Source organism: Rhinoderma darwinii, chromosome 2, assembly GCF_050947455.1.
Source record: "Rhinoderma darwinii isolate aRhiDar2 chromosome 2, aRhiDar2.hap1, whole genome shotgun sequence".
In the NCBI taxonomy this organism is placed as follows: Eukaryota; Metazoa; Chordata; class Amphibia; order Anura; family Rhinodermatidae; genus Rhinoderma; species Rhinoderma darwinii.
Genome location: NC_134688.1, coordinates 12,272,115 through 12,295,897, shown reverse-complemented (window position 1 = coordinate 12,295,897; position 23,783 = coordinate 12,272,115). Strand labels below are relative to the sequence as shown.

At 43.6% G+C, this 23,783-nt stretch overlaps 1 protein-coding gene across 2 annotated transcripts in view; it reads right to left on the bottom strand.

The window, feature by feature from the left end:
• The window catches only part of ACER3 (alkaline ceramidase 3), a 50,441-nt gene extending 26,882 nt beyond the window's left edge, over positions 1–23,559 (bottom strand). Inside the window, exon 1 of one of the 2 annotated variants that reach the window (XM_075851354.1) lies at positions 23,296–23,559. In XM_075851354.1, the coding sequence (XP_075707469.1) occupies positions 23,296–23,398 (103 nt within the window). In that variant the 5' untranslated portion in view covers positions 23,399–23,559. Of the gene's footprint in view, positions 1–12,787; positions 12,922–23,295 lie in introns of those variants that run through there. The other variant, XM_075851355.1, reaches the window with a different exon arrangement.
• Positions 23,560–23,783: the final 224 nt, after the last annotated feature.

Here is a 23,783-nt window from a genome sequence, read left to right as displayed (position 1 = left end):
TTTAGTTCCTCCGACATCTTATAATACAACGCACCTTGATGCTTTGCATTGTGGGAGATTTATTTTTTTACTGTCGTCACAGCCACATTGGCGGTTATCCAGCTGCCCACAAGATTAGTCAGAAGTCTAGGAATCATGGGTGACAACGCTGTAGCGGTGGCCATAATGCCCTTTAGGACGGTTCTGCGGCCTCATCTCCAGATAATACTCGTCTGCAGGCGGCCGGTACAGATTTCCATATCGGTCACAAGTTGCAGCACAGTTTTTGCCTATCTTGATTTTTGCATGGACTACATAAATGTGTCCGTACAATCCGGCACCGGCAGAAACGTGGCCAACAGAGATAAGGCGATGTCTGTGTAATCTCAGAAGCGGGGGAGGGGGGGGGGGTCTGCTGTTACTCAAAGTGGAATGAGCTGAATCATTGTAAGAGAAGTTTGTGAACCCGTAGAGAAGTCACTTGCTGCCACTGACGACCTTCACGAAGCTGCAGGACACGGTCGGAGGAGGTGCGACAGCCAGAAGCGTAATTCTTATGCAATTGTATTTATGGGAATGAATATTGCAGTTTTCACATTGGCCATTAGATGTCAGTATTACAGATGGTTAGAACAAAACCTCTCATTTTACAGTCTGCTGCAAAACGGACATCACTTCATCTCCCTTAGGGAGACACAACAGGTAAGCTCGGATTAAGGAGCTCATACCCTTTAGAGAGCCGTTGTCCGACTCCACCATTGACATGCACGTTCAGCTCGGCCGAGCGTGCATATTTAGGTCATTGGGGAGAAGGGAATAAACCATTACTGAACTCCCTTAGCAGCAGCTTACTTCTCATAGGAACAAAGTATCGGCCGTGTTAAAATCCAACATGCCGGATCCTCCTTTCGTCCCTGGCAATCCTGTGTTTATTAGGAGTCTGGCTGCACATAAATGGCAGGTCCTGGGAACGATTATATTATCCTGTCTGTATACCCGAGGTGCGGTCACTACCTATTGGTGATGTTGGCCTGCTAGGACCAACAAATCCAGCTTAGCTAAATGGTCTATGGAAGTCGGAGGTAGTGTTTTAGAGGCTTGGGATGCTGCTTACCCCCATGCTTTACACTGCAGCTTTGCTCCATTACAGCACAACTATGATAAGAGACTGCAGTTCAGCTGTGTTCCCTATAGAAGTCAGAGGAAGTCCTAAATCTGCCTTCTGTCTGATCAGTGACCACTGATCAATCTTTCCCCTTGCTTTATACTGCAGCTCTGCTTGCCAACAGTGGGTTCCATTCCCTTTGCTAACGTTGTGGGTCCTTTACCCAATAACAAACAAGGGAGGGTTAGGTCAGCACAAGGAACATGGAAAGGAGATGGAGAAGGCAGACCATCATCTTCTGTCCTGATTGGAATTACCCATCACCATAAAGGGGGTCCACATGCTATAGGACCCCTCTCCTTGATGTATACCTTGCTCTATAGCAGAAAGGGTGGCCTGCCCGGGACAGAGCAATGTGTTTGACATGTATTGCTCTATCCAAAAGGAAGGACACACTTTATGTTCCCCTCTGCTGCCTATAGGGATTGACTGGACTGGATACAATTGTAGCAAACGCTCAACTGTGAGAAGTACTGGGTTCAGCTTCTGGATGTAAACATGCAGCAAGCAGAGACTGAAAACGGGGAGAAATCGAAAAAGTAGAACTTCATTTTGTAGCGATTATGGGGTTATCCACTTTAGAAACCCCATTTTCATACACCCGATTATGTAATTCGGAGTTAATAGAATAGGGAGTTCTGTGCAGGATTATAATTTTTATACTAGAGTGGAGAGCGGTTATACAGAGCGTCTCTCTCTGGAGGACCAGTCCCGTCCTGTATTACACACACAACACATTGATACGAATGGACACAGTGTAATACTTAATTTGCCCAGTGGTGGCGCTGCAGAGAAACTGAACACTTACTGACAGCTTTCCCCACAGATCACAGCTGATCGCTGGGAGTTCTGGCAGGGGGATACTTTTTGATCAGCTTATTGCCAAGGGTCCCTTTTAACAAGTAGGGATTGTCCACAGCAGAGAACCCCTTTAGTGAGAAAACCTCTTACGGACATGGAGGATATAATAGTAACGTGATGTTATATTTTACAGGGGGATCGTAGAAAACAGACGAGATGATGAAGGCACAAAATTCAGAGGAATAAGGAGATACCCTCCACCAGCTGGTCCCCTCCGTGGTCACCGGCAGCTCCAGCCAGTTATAATTAATCAGTGGTCATTACACACATGAGCGAGCGCCCATTTACACTTTACTCACGTGCCATCCATTACCGCGCATCACTAATCCTATACATACCTCCGGGCCCCAATGTAGGAGGGAAGCCGCGTACATACAGAACAAATATTCTATGTCCAAACACTTAAAGGACATTTCCATATAAAAAGTAAAAAAAAGTCCCCTTTAATTAGAAGTCATATATAAGCCTTCGGGTCGTTCCCTTCCATTAAATTTTTGTTATAATCTCGATTTCTTGTATTTTTCTAAAAGCGACAACATAGATCTGCACGGGAGCTGAATACTTAAAACGGTAAGACTTTTTAAAAAAAATGTAGAACATTTGCAATATGGCTTTATTTTGATTTCAGTAGCGCAGAAAATTGCGTAAATTCTAAACTGCTTGGCATTATCCCCTCTCGGAGCACGCTATTCAATCAGGTTGCGTCTCGTAAATGATTGGTTAACATTCGTCAGCCGAGTACACGGGGAAACGGCGAGAGGATTAGCAGAGCTTTGCAGAAATAAAACTTAACACGTCGCTTTGGATCGGGATCAAACATTCCGTAAAGTGTTTACCCAACATGAGAGCTCCCCGCGCATCTGTCAGAGGGGTAAGGAGGGCGGAACGACTGCACTCCGCAGAAGAGCTGCCGCACCTGACCCTCCCTGTAGTGTACACTTACAGAGCACAATGCAATGATCCAGGAGCGCGGCGCCCCAGCTTACGGTGCTTGTACGGACAGCACCCCAAAGTCCTACAGGACGGACCAATCTTGTGTGATGAAAAACAGTGAGGTGTAAGCCCAGGTTATGGAGCGATGGTCAAGCATGCAGTACATTTTACTGAAGATAAGTGGTGCCAGATGAGTCTGGCAGCCGCTTATCTCTATAGCTTACAAGGGAGGTGGTGCCGAATGTTCATTCAATGACAACCACCCATCTGTGTGGGAATGGAGAATCCGTGTAATTGTGGAGCAAGAATAAATATGGAACACCTTTCGTTTTAGACTTTAAAGAGTCTCTGTCACCACATTTTATTTAGAAAAACGATCATTTTTGACGGAGTTATGACCTATTTTTGCTTTATGCTAATGAGTTTCTCAATGGACAACTGGGCGTGTTTTACTTTTTGACCAAGTGGGCGTTGTGGAGAGGAGTGTCTGACGCTGACCAATCAGTGACCAATCAGCGTCATACACATCTCTCCATTCACTTACACAGCACATAGCTATATCACTATGTGCAGCCACATAAACACTATAACATTACTGCAGTGTCCTGACAATGAATATACATTACCTCCAGCCAGGACGTGACGTGTATTCAGAATCCTGACACTTCTGTAGCGTCTGTGTGATACTTACAGCAAGGCAAGCGTAATCTCGTTTTAAATGACAGGTTACATCGTAATCTCGCGAGATCTCGCTGTGCCGTGCTGTAAATATCACACAGACGCTACAGAAGTGTCAGGATTGTGAACAGACATCACGTCCTGGCTGGAGGTGATGCCTATTCACTGTCAGGACACTGCAGTAACGTTATAGTGTGTGTATGTGATGTAGTAAGATTATTATGTGCTGTGTAAGTGAATGGGGAGAAGTGTATGACGCTGATTGGTCAGCGTCACACGCTTCTCTCCACAACGCCTACTTGGTCAAAAAGTAAAAAACACGCCCAGTTGCCCATTAAGAAACTCATTAGCATAAAGCTAAAATCGGTCATAACACTGTAAAAAAAAAAAAAAAAAAAAAAAAAGATCGTTTTTCTAAATAAAAAAAAAAAAACCCTGTCACCTACATTACAGCGCCGATCACATCATGTACAAGATAGGGCACTTCCTAATGGGGTGTATGAAAATGTTTTTTCTAAACTCGACCACCCCTTTAATGTGTTACTGTGCCAGTCACGCCTACAACTGGACACTATTATATACGGAAAATGCTAAATAAATACATATTTTACAAAAAAAAGTATCCATCAATAGCAGCTTGTTGACAGTTTCCTTGTAGCAAGAGCATATTTTTCTACATGGAGAGTAATGTCAAAAACTCCAAAAACACTGCCACACTGGTCCACTCTGTGTGGGGTATTGCCGCTTATTCCCATTTACTTTATTGGCGCTGAGCTGCAATACCAGACACAACCCACAGACAGGTGTGGCGCTATTTTTTGGCAAAAGGAAAAAAAACCAAAAAGAAACAAAACACATTTCTAATCCTGGATAAACCTTTTGAACCATCAGTGAAAACTGTAAAAACAGGAGATTACAAAGATGTTGAATGTTTATATTTTATGGTAATGGAGCCAATGTTGCAGGTGGAGCTTCCATCAATAGAAATGACAATACATAAACCCAATATACATTTTAGAGGAACTTCGTAAAGTATTGTTACTAAAAAAAAGTTTCCTCGCAGAAATATGGTAATGATCTGCTTGTAATAGCGCCCCCTGGTGTTCATTTGCATAGGTCTCTGCACGTCATTCTAGTAATGCTCCGTTAGGCTATGTTCACACGCTTAACAAAAAACAGGTGTAAAACACAGAGCAGTTTTCAACGGAAAACAGACTCTGATTTACAGCAGTTTCTTTTTTACGGCTGTTTTTGGAGCGGTTTTTCTATTGACCCAATGAAAAACTGCTCAAGAAGTGACATTCACTTTTTTTTATGGGGCGTTTTTTTACGCGCCCGTTTTTAAAAACGGCCCCGTGAGAACGAAGCGCTGTTTTTCCCATTGAAATCAATTGCCAGATGTTTGGAGGTGTTCAGCCCCCGTATTTTCAGCCATTTTTCGGGGCGCTTACGGCCCGAAAAATGGCTGAAAATAGTCTGTGTGAACATACCCTTAGACGTGCAGCTTCTGCTCTTATCCGTGAAACAGAGAGAAAGAAAGTCCAGCATGGGCAGTAAGAGGTATACAGACTGCAAGCAGTGAGGAAAAAAGCCATTAGATAAGCACTTCACTGCCTGTGCTGAACCATAGTCCTTATCTCTGTCCCTGATAAGGAGGAGTGCAGCACGGACTGGTGAGGAGGTTATCTAATGGCTTTAACCCTTATTGCTTGAAGTCTGTGTACTCAGACGTAGAAGACAGACATATCTCTAGCCTTAACCCCTTCGCGCTCAGGTCAGTACTATTACGTCGCGCTAAGTAAATCGTTCGCGCTCAGCTCAGTAATATTACTGACCTGAGTAAACACGGCGCCATCTTTCCCCGGCGCGTGTCTGAGCTGTGATACCTGCTGTTTCCGACAGCAGGCTATCACAGCTTAGTGTGCAGGGACCGATCGCGGTGGTCCCCGCCGATTAACCCCTTAGAAGCCGCGTTCAATAGCGATCGCGGCTTCTTAGGGGTTAAGCTGCCATCGCCGGCCTGCTACACGATAGCGGGCCGCGATGGCTACTATGGCAACCAGAATCCTAACAATGGACTCTGGCTACGCCATCGACGGAAGCCTAGTGGGTCCCGACAAAGTCAGGACCCACTATGCTTGCTGTCAGCGAACAGCTGACAGCTCTAATACACTGCACTACGTATGTAGTGCAGTGTATTAGAATAGCGATCAGGGCCTCCTGCCCTCATGTCCCCTAGTGGGACAAAGTAATAAAAGTGTGAAAAAGTAAAAAAAAGTTGTGTAAAAATAAGAAAATAAAAGATTTAAAAGTAATAAAAAGTAAAAATCCACCTTTTTCCCTTATCAGTCATTTATTATTAATAAAAATATATAAACAAATAAACTATACATAATTGGTATCGCCGCGTCCGTAACGGCCTGAACTACAAAATTATTGTGTTATTTATCCCGCACGGTGAACGCCGTAAAATAAAATAATAAACCGAACCACAATCACAATTGTTTGGTCACTTCACCTCCCAAAAAATGGAATAAAAAGAGATCAAAAAGTCGCATGTACCGAAAAATGGTCCTGATCGAAACTACAGTTCGTTACGCAAAAAATAAGTCCTCGCACGGCTTTATTGATGGAAAAATAATAAAGTTCTGGCTCTTAGAATAAGGTAACACAAAAAAGTGAATGATTGTTTACAAAACGTATTTTATTGTGCAAACGCCATAAGACATAAAAAAAAACTATAAACATCTGGTATCGCCGTAATCGTATCGCCCCGCAGAATAAAGTGAATGTCATTTATAGCGCACGGTGCACGCAGTAAAAAAACTAGAATAAAAAAACAATAGTAGAATTGCTGTTTTTTTAGTCACCACGCCACCTAAAAATAGAATAAAAACTGATCAAAAAGCCGCATGCACCCCAAGAAAACTACAATGGATTCCTCAAGGGGTCTAGTTTCCAAAAAGGGGTCACTTTTAGGGGGTTTCCACTGTTTCAGCACCACAAGACCTCTTCAAACCGGACATGGTGCCTAATAAATTAAATTAAATGTCACCTCTACTTTGCTCTAAATTCCTGTGAAACACCTAAAGGGTTAATAAACTTTTTAAATGCTGTTGTGAATACTTTGAGGGGTCTAGTTTCTGAAATGGGGTACTTGATAGGGGTGTCTAATATATGGGCCCCTCAAAGCAACTTCAGAACTGAACTGGAACCTAAAAAAATAAAATATAAATGAGGCAATACTTAGCTTCTTACATTATACTGATAATGAGCCGTGCCCACCCCGAGATTACCCCAGTTTTGACCGTTTGTATAAACGGAGACCCCTATTAGACCGTCTCAGTGCCCGGTTTTCCCCAGCATACACCCCGAGAAGTGTATTTCTATTGATGAGTCCCTGGTACATTTTAAAGGGAGGCTTCAATTCCGCCAGTACCTGCCGGGTAAGAGGGCAATGTATGGCGTGAAGATGTATAAGCTGTGCGAGAGTGCATCAGGGTATACCTACAGGTTTAGGATATATAAAGGGAAGGACACAAGTATTCAGCCCCCAGAATGCCCCCCCCCCTTACTGGGAGTTAATGCAAAAATTGTGTGGGATTTGGTGCACCCACTGCTGGACCAGGGTCACCACCTCTACCTGGATAATTTTTATACCAGCGTCCCGCTCTTCAACTGCCTCACTCCCAGAAGTCCTGCGGCATGCGGCACTGCTAGAAGAAACCTGAGAGGCCTCCCTAAGACTCTGCAGGGCAAAGCTCAGAAGGGGTGAGAGCAGGGCACAATCTAGCAGCAACATATTGTGTGTCAAGTACAAGACCAGGGAGATGCCACACCAGTACCCATGTACCTGTACGAGGTACCAGTACAGGGACCCCCAAACTAGACTGCATCCTGGACTACAATAGGTACATGGGACGGGTGGACTTGTCAGATCAAGTCCTGAAGCCTTACAGTACTTCTGGAAGCGGGGCCACAGGCATCGTACCAGGGCAACACTTTTTAGGAGAAGTTCCCCAAACTGGCAAGAAGGGAAAAAGTCAAAAGAGGTGCAGAGTCTGCTATAAGAGGGCGATAAGGAAGAACACAATATATCAATGTGACGCGTGTCCCGAATAACCAGAGCTCTGTATGAAAGAGTGTTTTAAAGTTTATCATCCATTCCTTTATTTTTAAATTTACCCCAGTTTTACTCGCCCTGATGCACTTCGCACAGCTTACCCCCTCCTCATCTTTCCTCTCTTAGCCCTGCTGTGTGCCCAGGCAGCTGATAACAGCCACATGTAGGGTATTGCCGTACCCAGGAGAACCCACATTACAGTTTATGAGGTGTATATCTCCGGTGGCACATGTTGGGCACAATATTTCGGACACTGAATTGGCATATATATATAAAAAATTGCAAATTTCACTCTGCACCAACTCCTGCACATTATCTTTTACACAATACCTGTGGGGTCAAAATGCTCACTACACCTCTAGATGAATGTCTTAAGGGGTGTAGATTTTAAAACAGGGTCACTTCTCGGGGGTTTCAACTGTACCGGTACCTTAGGGGCTTCTGCGTACAAGACTTAGCACCAGAAAAGCTCCAGTAGGCCAAATGGTGGTCCTTTTCTTCTGAGCCCTCCCATGGGCCCAAACGGCAGTTTATCACCACAAATGGGGTATTGCCGCACTAAGGACAAATTGGGCAACAAAATGGGGTATGTTGTTCCTTGTGAAAATAAGACATTTTGATCAAAAATGACATCTTATTGGAAAAAATATAATTTTTTTCATTTCACAGCCCAATTCAAATAGGTGCTGTGAAAAAACCGTGCGGTCAAAATAATAACAAAAACTAGGCTGCGTCCTTAAGGGGTTAAAGATATGCCTGCTCCTTTAACTGTATTGTACTGTGCATGCACATCTGACATGCTCTAGAATAATGTGCAGAGACCTATACATTTGAACACCAGGGGGCGCTATTACAAGCAGATTACCATATTTCTGCGAGGAAACATTTTTAACACTACTTTACAAAGTTACTCTAAAATGTATATTGAGTTTATATATTGCCATTTCTATTGATGCCACAAGCCCTTGAAGGGTGAACTTCAGCCAGACAAGCTCTGCGATGCGTCACACGCGGATTTAGCAGCAGATTTGCCATGGGTTTCATAATATACATTGAAAAAGGGTGAAATCTGCGGCTTCTTCGTACAAGCAGGAGCTCTGCTTTCAGTGCGGAGTGTTTCTGCTACATGTGAAAAACCCCATCCACTTGAATTGTCCTGTAAACGGTTTCGGATTTGCAATGCGGAATCCACCCCGAAAATCCCCAAAAAAATCCAAAACACAATTTTTTTTTCTTTGTAATGCTCCTAAAATAAGAAGTAAGCAACTTTTCAAATATTCTTAATTAAAACGTCCTACTGTTTTCTTGTATACAGCTCCTATGCAGACCGGTGTGTCTCCATAGGGATTACGAAAGTAAGAGTACGTTCACGCGCTTAATAAAATAACGTGTGAAAATACGAAGTTGTTTTCAAGGGAAAACCGCTCCTCATTTTCAGCCTTTTTTTTAGCAACTCGCGTTTTTTGGGGTTATTTTTGGAGCGGTTTTTCTATAGAGAAAATGAAAAACCGCTCAAGAAGGGACATGAACTTCTTTAACGCGGGCGTTTTTCAAAAAGGCAGCGTAAAAAAAACGGCCCGTCGGAACATAACGCTGTTTTTCCTATTGAAATCAAAATAACGTTAGGAGGCATTCTGCTTCCGATTTTTCGGGCCGAAAATAAGCAGTGTGTACATACCCCGAATGTCTGCAGTCATGTTTTTTCCCCTTTTCCATAGACTGATCAAAAAAAAAAACAAAAAAAAGGAAGAGTTTTCAGTTGTGGTAGGCCCCATGCACACAAACGTGCTTTTGCAGCCGCAATTCCCCCGAAAATCCACATTAGAATTGCGGCCCCATTCATTCCTATGGGGCCAAGCACACGACCATGGTTTCCACAGTCCATGCATGGCTCAGGAGCCCGGACCGCAGAAAGAACGGACATGTCTTATTACGGCAGTGTTGAAAATAATGGCCGCGGCCATGTGCACGGCCCGCGATTTGCGGGCGGCTCGAGGCGGACACTCCGTCCCCGGCCGACACGAAAATCACGACCGTGCACATGGCTACGGTCGTGTGCATTAGGCCGTAGTCCTTAATGTCCCCTTATCACTTCTCAGCACACACACACACACACACACACACACACACACACACACACACACACACACCTCATGGTCCAATTCAAGTCTATAAGAGCATGGTCAACATTTTTCTTTGAGCCCTTCGGACATGTAGCCCTTCTGGTTGGGGCTACTAGTTCACAGAACCCTACAGATCAAAAAACGTTTGACATGTCCCTGTGATAACACTGGTACAGACGTATTTAATATGTCATGACAAGCGCCGCGAGTGGGAAATACCTAACAAGAATCTTAACTCTCAAAGGATACCAGGATCAATGCTGTAGGTGCAATATTCGGGGCGCAGTACTCAGAATTTGGGGAGGCGGATGAAAATGTTTACTTCCTGGTTCTGTGTCTGTGTAGGGGAGAGGTGGGAGGGGGAGCTGAGAGCAGAAAGAAAGATCACAGCCTGTTGAGGGCCTTTTACACGGGCCAATGATCAGGCAAACAAACGTTCATATGAGCACTTCTTCCACTTCATTGCCCGGTGTAACAGCAATGATCAGCCGATGAACGAGTAAACGCTTGATCATCGGATGATCTATGCAGCAGAAATTATTATCATTGTTGGCACTGAGTACACAGGGATATACGCTGTCAACATGATGGCAATGCATGGGGCCGAGCGGTTGAAGTAACGATCGCTTGTCCCGCGACATTACTGATCATAGCTCCTTGTGAAAGGAGCAATGAGCGCCAATCAACGAGCGGTCTCGTTGATCGTCACTCGCTGTTACGGCCAAAATTGTCTGGTGTAAAAAGGACCCTTACTGTCAGGGGAGGGGGCTTTTTTTTTTTTTTTGGCTTACTACAGGGGTTAGAAAATGAGCAGTTGCACATGTAATCACCCCTGCTCCTAATGAGGATATTTGTCGACTCGGATGTTTACCGGGATCTCGATCACGGTTATTTTTGGTGTCCAGTTCCGGTGATTGTGAGAAGATATGTGCAGGTAGACAGAAGTGATATGTATGAACCCTGCATATCTTATACTTTTATTTTTGGGAGATTTTGTGGGTCTCATGGTTTAGTTAAAGTCAGAATTTTAAGGCCCTTTTACAAGGGCAAACTATCAGGGGGGACGGAGCGATCATTCACAATCATTGCCCTGTGTAAACATGACCATCGATCAGACGAGAGGACTGGAAAAAACTGGTTGTGGCTGAGGATTACTGTGGATGGAACACGAGAAAGGTGCGACTCCTTCCAACCCGACTCACATTAGACGCTGCTTATCAGAGGTCTGGATGACACAGACCATCCGGATTAATATTTGACCATGTCGTCTGTAATATGATCGCCAACAAATGCAGCACTTCCTGCTCTCCTCATCAATACACTACCCCCTCCAACTCCGGTAGTAGATTGATCTCAGAAAATGCTTATGGTACTTTTACACCAGACAATTTGGGCCCTAAAAACAAGCGCCGATCGAGACGACTCTTTGATCGGCGTTAGATTGCTCCTCCCACAAGGAGCTATGATCAGTAATGTATGGAGACGAGCGATCATTACTAAGATTACTCTTCCCCATGCATTTCCACCATGTCGGGAGCACGTCTCCACGTTTACACATTAAATAGCTGTCGGCCGAACACTCAAATCGGCCAACTATTCCTTCCGATCCCCCCATAGTGGCCGAGCGTGAATGTATTCTGAATGGGGAGAGGGGTGTAAGCTGCTGCCAGACACATCTGGCAGCGACTTATCTCCCTTGAGAACAAGAGGACCAGGCATGTTAAAATCCAACTGCTCAATTTTGCTCTCCCCGACATCTGCCGGAGTGCCAGCAGGCCTTAGATCATAGGCCGATTTTGCCAAAATCGGCAGGTTTGGCAGACATTAATCTGACCTGTATGGCCACCTTAAACACAAAGACTTAGCGGGACATACAAGCACAGATACACTATATAGCCAAAAGTATATGGACCTCTTCCTAATTAAATTGAGGTGTTTCAGCCACACAGCCTAGTATTGAGAATCCTGACCACTTCTGTAGCGTCTCTGTGATTTACAGCATAGCAGGCGCAGTCTCGCGAGATTACGCTGTAAACTCATTCACAGTGAGATCTCGCTGTGCTGTGCTGTAAATCACACAGACGCTACAGAAGTGTCAGGATTGTGAATAGACATCACGTCCTGGCTGGAGGTAATGTATATTCATTGTCAGGACACTGCAGTAATGTTATAGTGTGTTTATGTGGCTGCACATAGTGATATAGCTATATCGCGATCTGCAGTGTAAATGAATGGGGAGAAGTGTATGACACCGATTGGTCAGCGTCATACACTCCTCTGTACAACGCCCACTTGGTCATATAGTAAAACACGCCCAGTTGTCCATTGAGAAACTCATTAGCATAAAGCTAATCTAGGTAAAAAATGATCGTTTTTCTAAATAAAAAACACTGCTGTAATCTACATTACAGCACCGATCACATTATGTACAAGATAGGCCACTTATAATGTGGTGACAGAGCCTCTTTAACCATAGATATTATGAAGAACTGAAAAGCTCAAAACGCGTAAGCATTCTCTGCCCGGGATTTTAATCACTCGCTTTAGCATTATATGATACCAATAAACAGCCTTGTATTTTTACATTTCACCGTGTGCCGGACCTCTCACTACGTTATTATGGTCTGCCAGATCTGCCCCGGTCACCTGTAAGTGCTATTATTTCCTGCTAGATCTGCGCGGTCATCTGGAAGTGTTAAAATTGTCTGTTATATCTGCCCCAGTAACAAGTGCTATTATCGTGAAGTGGAAGCGTCTAGGAGTAGGAACCCTTTTTCACTGGCAGATATATGCTGGTAAATGAGCGCCGATCGGCGATGTAGAACGTTGATCGGCGCTTGTTTAACTTTATTTACATGGAAAAATTATTGGATGACAAAGATAGTTCGTCCCCATACAGTTGACATCACTGCTGGCAGCACATACCTTGTTTACACGGGGAGGCGCGCTGCCAACAACGATGAGGATTTTTCTTCACCACATGAAAGATGCGATCAGCCTTTACTACAGCTCAGTCATGAAGTGGTAGACCACACAAACTCAGAGCGGGGCCGCAGAATGCTGAAGCGCGTGCCGTGTAATAAGCACCTATCCCCGGTTATATCACCCACTACCGAAACCCACATTGCCTCTGGGAGTGACATCAGCACCAGAACTTCCTGTCCTAGAGGCCGGTACGGCATAAAGAACACCCCCCATAAAACGTACTAGGAACAAGCGCACTTTTGACTGTCCTGAGTCATCAGTTCCTAGTAAATGAAGAGTCAGCTCTTCCCACGACCGACCGGCTGACATCACAGGGAGCACATTAACCTGTCACCTAGTTGTATGAAGAGTGGGAGGAAGTGATGTGGTGCCGCCAGTCCAGCAAGCAACGGAGATCTTCCACCAGGACTGTTATAGTCCTGACTTCTGCAATCCAAGATAAAGATGCAGCGATAATCTGCCGAGCAAGGGTCAGGCTCAGGGGATGACACCTCATTGTATGCACTGCAGAAGCTTTTCTTAAAGAGACAGTTCTCCTAAAACCTGGAGACAAACCCCCTCCTCCCATTAAGTGGATTCTGTATGCTCTCTATATCGGAGGTTTTTTTCTCTTCCCTGGTTTGTGCTCACACAGCTGCATGGATTGTTACAGTGCATCAGAACTTTCTTCTCACCAGCCCTCCAGCTGTGTGAGTAGGACATGATCGGGACAAGTTTTCAGGCACTTAATAGAAACAAAAATATTTCCATTCACTGACAGCAAAATGATTAACTTACAACTCCCCCACTGACAAAAACAAAATGTCCCTTTTACAGAGATGCGCAGGTTGTCTTTTCGATATCTGGTCTCTGCAATAGAAGGAAGGGGTGCACCCTCCAAACACCTAATGGAGGTTACCAGGAACGAGACCCTCAAAAATGGGGGAGGGCACCATGTGACCAATTCAGGCCTTGACTGTACAAAGTGAGGCTAAGGCTGCTGGGGGACTTCAATCATAGGTGGCCCCCACGACAGTGGTCAGAGTTCGGTTTTTCTGATACAGAGTTCCAAATTCCCTGCACAGACAATTTTAAAAAGAGAACATTGTCTGCCTGCAGACAGCTACCACTAGGGGGAGCTCACTGCATACATTAAACCAGTATGCAGTAAGCTCCCCCTAGTGGTCGCTGCAGGCAGACAGAATTGTTTTATTTAACCATGTCTTCACTGTATCCGTTCTATCTAGATATTAAGAAATGAATTAATACAGAATCAAGAACCTAAAAAATGTCGGATGTTTACTTTACGTGAGGTTGGGAGAATGCACCAAGCGCAGCTCACCTATGCGTTACTGATAGAACGTAAAACTTTCCGCGGAGACAAACCTGCATGCGGAGGTGAACATACACAGTAGATAGAAGGGTGATATTTGGACGATTAACATTTTAGAGGATATTGGCCCTCACAGTCCTGCAATGTGCAACATGTCTGATGATACAAGAACGACGACTGAATTATGGCCAGAAGTGATGTCATCAAAATAGAAAAAAAATTTCAATGCGGTTCCAGGAAAGCAATGCCCAGTTAATCCCGACTTCTCTCCTCCTTATGTGGGTTGGCATTGCTGGACGATCTGCCCGAATGACATATATATATTTATTCAACTTCTTCAAATACCCTGACAAATATTTCCAACACAGGTGGCCTGAATTTTAGAAGATAGTGAGTGCAGCTCTGGGTATAATACAGACAAACTCAGGATCAGTACAGGATAAGTAATGTATGTACACAGTGACTCCACCAGCAGAATAGTGAGTGCAGCTCTGGAGTATAATACAGGATGTAACTCAGGATCAGTACTGTAATGTATGCACACACTGACTCCACCAGCAGAATAATGAGTGCAGCTCTGGAGTATAATACAGGATGTAACTCAGGGTTAGCACAGGATAAGTAATGTATGTACACAGTGACTCCACCAGCAGAATAGTGAGTGCAGCTCTGGAGTATAATACAGGATGTAACTCAGGACCAGTACAGGATAAGTAATGTAATGTATGTACACAGTGTCTCCACCAGCAGAATAGTGAGTGCAGCTCTGGAGTATAATACAGGATGTAACTCAGGATCAGTACTGTAATGTATGCACACACTGACTCCACCAGCAGAATAATGAGTGCAGCTCTGGAGTATAATACAGGATGTAACTCAGGGTTAGCACAGGATAAGTAATGTAATGCATGTACACACTAACTCCACTTTTATGTAGATTAAATCTATAAAACGATGTTCAGATGGTGGAAATACACTATAAAAGAAAGGGGAACCATCTTGTGAAGTTTCCAATGGGAATTATTCCCTAATATTATAATGTCCATTGCCCGACATAATAAAATATCTGCTGGAATTTGCCTAGTCTGTTGCATAGCAACAGTCCCTGAATGCATTGGGTGACAACAGCAGCTCTCCATCACCCCGTGTGATTGGCAGAGATCCTACTGGCCGTTTCCTCTCCCCTATAGACGCCGTATGGCCATTGTCACAGTCATCTCTTCCCACTTCCTGCAGAGGACTACTACTCCTTTAGAGAAGTGGTACCCAAACTTTCTGATGCCAGGACCCACTTTAAGCAAAGACTTTTGTTTGGGCCCCCCCCCCTCTCTACCCTACCTAGCCCCATTTCGTCTGACGTATAAAATTTTTAGCTAGATGCCAGTACTTCGCTCCATTTGAAAAATAAGTCCCTGCAACATCAAAAACAACCATGATTGTGCGGGCCAGAGAGGGGTCTGGCTCAAGGGGTCCTGCTGATGTGCATGGCTGAGGACCAACTATGATCGCTGATGGTGGGTCATGTGTCCCAACCCGTCCATCAGAGGCGTAGCTAGAGGTTTAGCGCAGGGGGGGGGGGGTGAAACACCTGAGTCGGCCCCAACACAGTATAATGACCCCCTTAGTGGCCCCCACACAGTATAATGCCCCAACAGCTGTATATTGGCCCATAAGGGCCCCCCTCCCCATACCCAGTATAATACCCCTATAGCGCCTAATAGAAAAATTATTACTTACCTATTCCCGTTCCCACGACGGGTGGCAGATCCTTCTCCTCCTCTGGCCTGTGCTACGAGTGACTCGGCACAGACAGGCGCGATGACGTCACTACATCGCGCCCGTCTGTACCGAGCAGCTCACCGCATAGTGAATGATTGAGCAAGGAGCAGTCAGCTCCTTGCTCCAGCATTGAATTCAACTGTATCTGCATCCTGAGGACGCAGATACAGTTGGAACTGAGACATCGATGAGTGACCCCCACAGAGGTCTTTACATGACCCACCAGAGGGTCGCGACACACATTTTGGGAGACCCTCCTTTAGGCCTCATGCACACGACCGTAGCCATGTGCACGGCCGTGATTTTCGGGTCGGCCGGGAGCAGAGTGTCACCCGCAAGCCACCCGCAAATTGCGGGCCGTGCACATGGCCGCGGCCATTATTTCCTATGAGCCTGGACCGGACGGTCGTGTGCATGGGCCCAATTCTCCCGTGGATTTTCGGGGGAAATTGCAGCCGCAAAAGCACGTTCATGTGCATGGGGGCCTAAGAGCATTGGATTTTTCTTTTTAACCCTTTCCTTGCAAAAGACATCAATGCCTTCCTAAAAACATATTCATGATCACGTGTACATCACTGCAGACCGTATCCCTCAAAACGTGAGCACGGCAACAACATAATACAAGGCCGGGATCCAGAAAACAGGTGGAGCATGAAAGAAGATCAAAAACAAGATCAGAGAGAAGATAAAGATATTAAACTGCACATGGGAGGGAGCGCTGAAACAAGGACGATTAGGGAGGAACCGCACTGCTGAGGTACAGAACAGCTGCATACCATCAGATGACGGGAAAATAGTTGTCACCTTAAAGTGCAGCTCCACTTTTTTTTTTTTAGAATGATCAGGAAACCTTTAAAGAGACATCCTACTATTAGTAGCCCAGAGACCTAAAGGGTTATTCCCATCTCGGACATTTATGGCACATCCACAGAATATGACCAATGTCTGACAGACGCAGGACCCACCTCTGTGACCAGCGTCTATCTCTAGAATGGGGCCCCTGACCACGATCTTCCCTTCTGCTGCTTGGCTCCGGTCACCAAATGAGTGCAGGGATTAATAGGAGCCGGTAGATAGCACAATACTATGTAATACATTGATCTAAAAGGGTAAAAACTTTTTGGGAATATACAAAAAATGAAGATCATCCACTTTGCTGCTACTGTAAATGCTGCGGAATTTCCGCACACAATTCGGTTGTGGAAATTCCGCAGCGTTTACGCTACATGGGGAACCCGGCCCGACTCGTCCCTCAAAAAAAGAAAAAAAAAAAAACAAAACTCCCTCTTGTGACAGAAAAACGAAAAAAGTTATGGCTTTTAGTAGGCGGGGATTAAAAAACGAAAGTGAAAGCAAAAAAATGGCAGCAGCGGCAACGGGTTAAATGAAAGCTGCACTGTGATTGGTTGATATGGGCAACAAAGCCAACGGCAGTCTTTATAAACGAGGCCTATAATGCTTTGTAAATCTTACCCAGCGCACGTGCGTACGCCCAAACTTGCAATAGTTTGAATTTCCAATAATCCGACAATCAGAATTGTATTGTATTCGCTATATTTGGCGCACCCCCATTGAAAAATAAAAAACTGCGTGGCGTGGAATATGGAGGTAACCTCTGCGCAAAGACTGCATGGCGGCACAAAAGTGATACAAATCGATGCGATGTAAAACATGGGACAACCAAAATGGCCGCGCTTCCGGTTGTCGCTTTGGAAAAATGACCGCCACAACAAAACGCCAGTAAGTAAAAGATGGATCATTGACAATCTTCGGTCGCTGCTCTGACTGCGGATGTACCGATATGGGGACAATTTTAAGTTATGGGTGGAAATGCCCTTTAAGGTGGCGTTCCCCTTTATGCAGACGGATATATTCAGAACGGGAACGAGCGAAGCCAATCTGCGGAGCACAAGGTCACGGCGTACACTCGGAAAATATTCTAGATATGAGAAGAGCGTGTAAAGTATGTCAGGTATGCCGAGCGAGCCGGAGCAGAGCCGCCATGTCTTCCACCATGCAAAGATAAATCCTCCGTCTCAGGAGACACCATTTTATGGGAGACCGAGGCGAATTTTGAGTGGCAAATAGAAGTTGATTTTTGTGGTGAATGTGGCTATGGGCGGCGCCACACCGTACCCCGCTGCGTCCGACATGAGGGAAAAAAATTGCATAGTGAAGTTCCCTAGTGGGACTAAAAAAAAAAATGTAAGAGTAATAAATGCGAATCAAAAATTACTAATAAAAATTACAGTAAAAAAAAAAACCCCCAAAAAAAAATTAACATTAAAAAGTGGTTTTATTTAGTAAAAAAAGTGTAAAAAATTCCACAAATATGGTATCGCCGCGACCGTAATGACCAAAACAATAAAGTTAACATGTCATTTAAACTGCAAGGTGAACGCCGTAAAAAAAAAAAAAGACACGCAAAAAACAACGGCGAAATTGCTATTTTTTTCCATTGCCCCCCAAAAGTCATAATAAAAGTTCATCAATAAGTCCCAAATACCCCAAAACAGGACCATTCGAAACTACGTCTCGTCCCGCAAAAATAAAGCCCTCATATCACCACATTCACGGGAAAAAATAAATAAAATTACGACTCATGGAAAGAGACGACACAAACAAATAATTTTAGTTAAAAAAAAAAAAAAGTTTTTATTGCGCAAAAGTCATAAAACATAAAAATCCTCTACATAAGCGGTATCGCCGTAATCGTACCGACCCACAGAATAAAGGGAACGCGTTATTTATGCCGCACAGCGAACTGCGTGAATTTAAAAACGTATAGAACAAGGGCGGAATTTCAGGTTTTTTTCTATTCTCCCCCCCCCCATAAAAAAAAAAAAAAAGTTAATAAAAAAAAATGGAATTTAACCCCAAAACGGTGGCATTAAAAAGTACAACTAATCCCGAAAAAAACAAGACCTCATACAGCTGGGTCGACTGAAAAATATTTTTTAAAAAAAAGTTATAGCTCGTTTGAATGAGTCGATGGAAAAACAAAATAAATTGCTTGGTCATGAAGGCCTAAAATAGGCCGGACACTAAGGGGCTCATCCGGTTTTATGTAAATAAAGCTGGTCTTCGGGTATGTTCACATGTAGTGTTTTCAGCCATTTTTCGGGCCGTAAACGTTCTGAAAAATCGGAAGCAGAACGCCTCCAAACATCTGCCCTATTGATTTCAATGGGAAATACGGCGTCAGGTTTTTTTTTTTAAGCCTCGTTTTCCGAAAACCGCGCGTAAAAAGACGCCCGCGAAATAGAAGTGCAGGCCACCTTCTTGGGATGTTTTTCATTGACTATTGAAAACAGCTCCAAAAACGGGCGTAAAAAAAAACGCAGCGAAAAATGCGAGTTGCTCAAAAAATGTCTGCACAAAGGTTAGGCCCTATTCACATGACGTTTAGCCCCTCCGGCGCAGGTATACTTGCTACTTTTTATTTTGCGCCTCTTGATATATTCCCCCCAATGTCTATTAGAAAGTTGCAACACTTTCCATTATACAGTGATTAAGCTTTGGGGCATGTGCACACACAAAATCAAAAACCTCTGACAATACGGGGCGGTTTTCAAGGGAAAACAGCTCCTGATTTTCAGACGTTTTTTAAACCACTCGCGTTTTTTTACGGCCGCTTTTTTTATAGAGTCAATGAAAAACAGCTCCAAAACCGTAAGTGATATGCACTTCTTTTTCACGGCCGTTTGTAAAAATACGGCCCGTCGGAACAGAACGCCATTTTTCCTATTGAAATCAATGGCCAGATGTTTGGAGGCGTTCTGCTTTCGACTTTTCGGCCCGAAAAACGGCTGAAAATAATTGATTGATTTATGATCGCTGCAGGTCTGACCTCTGGGACCCCCAGCGATCACAAGAACAAAGCTCCCGCGTCTCCGTTTGAGTGAAGCAGCGTTCGCGCGTACATACCACCATTCCGTCAGTCCCAAAGAGAATGAATGGAGCGGTAGTGTGAACGCGGGACCACCGCTCTACTCAAATGAGGGACACAGGACCCTTCTTCTTGTGATCGCTGGGAGTCCCAGTGATCGCACCCTCAGTGACCAGACATTTATCCCTTATCCTGTAGAAGGTGATAAAGGTTTCTCGTGCCTCTTTGGCCGGCTACGGTAATGTTTTAGTAATCGAGTGCGAACGGCGCAGTGTAGAGTATATGTAATATAGGCACAGGGCACAATATATTAGTAGGTGGCAGTGTACTGTATATATTATATAGGTGCCGTGTATACAGTATATATCACATAAGTATGGGACAGTGTATAATATATATATACACACATAATATAGGCAGTGTACAGTATATAGGATATAGGAACAGGGCAAGATATAGAAGTAGGTGGCAGTGTACACAGTATATGATGTAGGCAGTGTATACAGTGCACAGTATATATTATATAGGCACAGTATATAAGTAGGGGGAAGTGTACAGTATATATTACATAAGCACAGTATAAGTAGGTGGCAGTGCACAGTATATATTACATAGGCGCAGCGTATACAGTATATAAGTAGGTGGCAGTGTACAGTATATATTACATAGGTGCAGTATATAAGTAGGTGGCAGTGTACAGTACATATTACATAGGCACAGTGTATACAGTGTAGAGTATATATTATGTAGACACAGGGCACAGTATATAAGTAGGTGGCAGCGTACAGTATATATTACATAGGCGCAGTGTATACAGTATATAAGTAGGTGGCAGTGTACACAGTATATATGATATAGGTGCAGTGTATAGTACATATTATACAGGCACAGTATATAAGTAGGTGACAGTGTACAGTATATATGATATAGGCGCAGTGCATACAGTGTATGGTATATATTATATAGGCACAGTATATAAGTAGGTGGCAGTGTACAGTATATACTACATAGGCGCCGTGTATATGATATAGCGGCAGTGTATGGTATATATTATATAGGCACAGTATATAAGTAGGTGGCAGTGTACAGTATATATCACATAGGCACAGTGTATACAGTATCTATATTACATAGGCGCAGTGTATACAGTATATAAGTAGGTGGCAGTGTACAGTATATATTACATAGGCGTAGTGTATACAGTATATAAGTAGGTGGCAGTGTACAGTATATATTACATAGGCACAGTGTATATTACATAGGCACAGTATATAAGTAGGTGGCAGTGTACATTACACAGGCACAGTATATAAGTAGGTGTCAGTGTACACAGTATATATTACATAGGCGCAGTGTATACAGTATATAAGTAGGTGGCAGTATACAGTATATATTACATAGGTGCAGTGTATACAGTTTATAAGTAGGTGGCAGTGTACAGTATATATTACATAGGCGCAGTGTATACAGTATATAAGTAGGTGGCAGTGTACAGTATATATTACATAGGTGGCAGTGTACACAGTATATATTACATAGGCGCAGTGTATACATTATATAAGTAGGTGGCAGTGTACACAGTATATATTACATAGGCGCAGTGTATACAGTATATAAGTAGGTGGCAGTGTACAGTGTATATTACATAGGCACAGTATATAAGTAGGTGGCAGTGTACAGTATATATTACATAGGCGCAGTGTATACAGTATATAAGTAGGTGGCAGTGTACAGTATATATTACATAGGCGCAGTGTATACAGTATATAAGTAGGTGGCAGTGTACAGTATATATTACATAGGCGCAGTGTACAGTGTATATTACATAGGCACAGTATATAAGTAGGTGGCAGTGTACATTACACAGGCACAGTATATAAGTAGGTGGCAGTGTACACAGTATATATTACATAGGCGCAGTGTATACAGTATATAAGTAGGTGGCAGTATACAGTATATATATTACATAGGCGCAGTGTATACAGTTTATAAGTAGGTGGCAGTGTACAGTATATATTACATAGGTGGCAGTGTACACAGTATATATTACATAGGCGCAGTGTATACATTATATAAGTAGGTGGCAGTGTACACAGTATATATTACATAGGCACAGTGTATACAGTATATAAGTAGGTGGCAGTATACAGTATATATTACATAGGCGCAGTGTATACAGTATATATATTACATAGGCGCAGTGTATACAGTATATATTACATAGGCGCAGTGTATACAGTATATAAGTAGGTGGCAGTGTACAGTATATTACATAGGCGCAGTGTATACAGTGTATGGTATATATTATATAGGCACAGTATATAAGTAGGTGGCAATGTACAGTATATATTACATAGGCGCAGTGTATACAGTGTATGGTATATATTATATAGGCACAGTATATAAGTAGGTGGCAGTGTACACAGTATATATTACATAGGCACAGTGTATACAGTATATAAGTAGGTGGCAGTGTACACAGTATATATTACATAGGCGCAGTGTATACAGTATATAAGTAGGTGGCAGTGTACACAGTATATATTACATAGGCGCAGTGTATACAGTGTATGGTATATATTATATAGGCGCAGTATATAAGTAGGTGGCAGTGTACACAGTATATATTACATAGGCGTAGTGTATACAGTGTATGGTATATATTATATAGGCACAGTATACAAGTAGGTGGCAGTGTACACAGTATATATTACATAGGCGCAGTGTACACAGTATATAAGTAGGTGGCAATGTACAGTATATATTACATAGGCGCAGTGTATGGTATATATTATATAGGCACAGTATATAAGTAGGTGGCAGTGTACACAGTATATATTACATAGGCGCAGTGTATACAGTATATAAGTAGGTGGCAGTGTACACAGTATATATTACATAGGCGCAGTGTATACAGTGTATGGTATATATTATATAGGCGCAGTATATAAGTAGGTGGCAGTGTACACAGTATATATTACATAGGCGCAGTGTATACAGTGTATGGTATATATTATATAGGCACAGTATACAAGTAGGTGGCAGTGTACACAGTATATATTACATAGGCGCAGTGTACACAGTATATAAGTAGGTGCCAATGTACAGTATATATTACATAGGCGCAGTGTATACAGTGTATGGTATATATTATATAGGCACAGTATACAAGTAGGTGGCAATGTACAGTATATATTACATAGGCGCAGTGTATACGGTGTATGGTATATATTATATAGGCACAGTATATAAGTAGGTGGCAGTGTACAGTATATATTACATAGGCGCAGCGTATACAGTATATAAGTAGGTGGCAGTGTACAGTATATATTACATAGGCGCAGTGTATACAGTGTATGGTATATATTATATAGGCACAGTATATAAGTAGGTGGCAGTGTACAGTATATATTACATAGGCGCAGTGTATACAGTATATAATGACAGTTGCAGGACGTCGTTACTCACAGAACTCGGCGATGTAATAGGACACTGCGTAGTTCTCCTCGCACCACTCCAGGGTGGAGGTCGGGGGTCCCCAGTAGCCGGGCCTGTCCAGCGCCGGAGCCATGGCTCTGCTGCCCGTCACCGCCGGCCGGGAAGAGGAGCGGTACAACGCATTCTCGGCTCCGCCCCTCTCTTATCAATGGCAGCTCTGACAATACAAAGGGGCGGGGCGACACTCGGTGACTCTGACTCAGAGGGGTGTGACGCGCAAGTCAAAGGATGCGGACTGTTTTTGTACGTCATGTGACATGGAGGAGGGCGGAGCTAATACTTATTTGAAAACACTCTGGAGTGGGCGTGGTTTGGAGGTTCTCGCAGAGCGGGAGTTTGTGTGTGAGGTGCGTAATCACCCGTATGTGACAGGACTATCAGGAGATAATATCACCTGAGCGCCGGGAGTCACGACATTGACAGGACTATCAGGAGATAATATCACCTGAGGGCCGGGA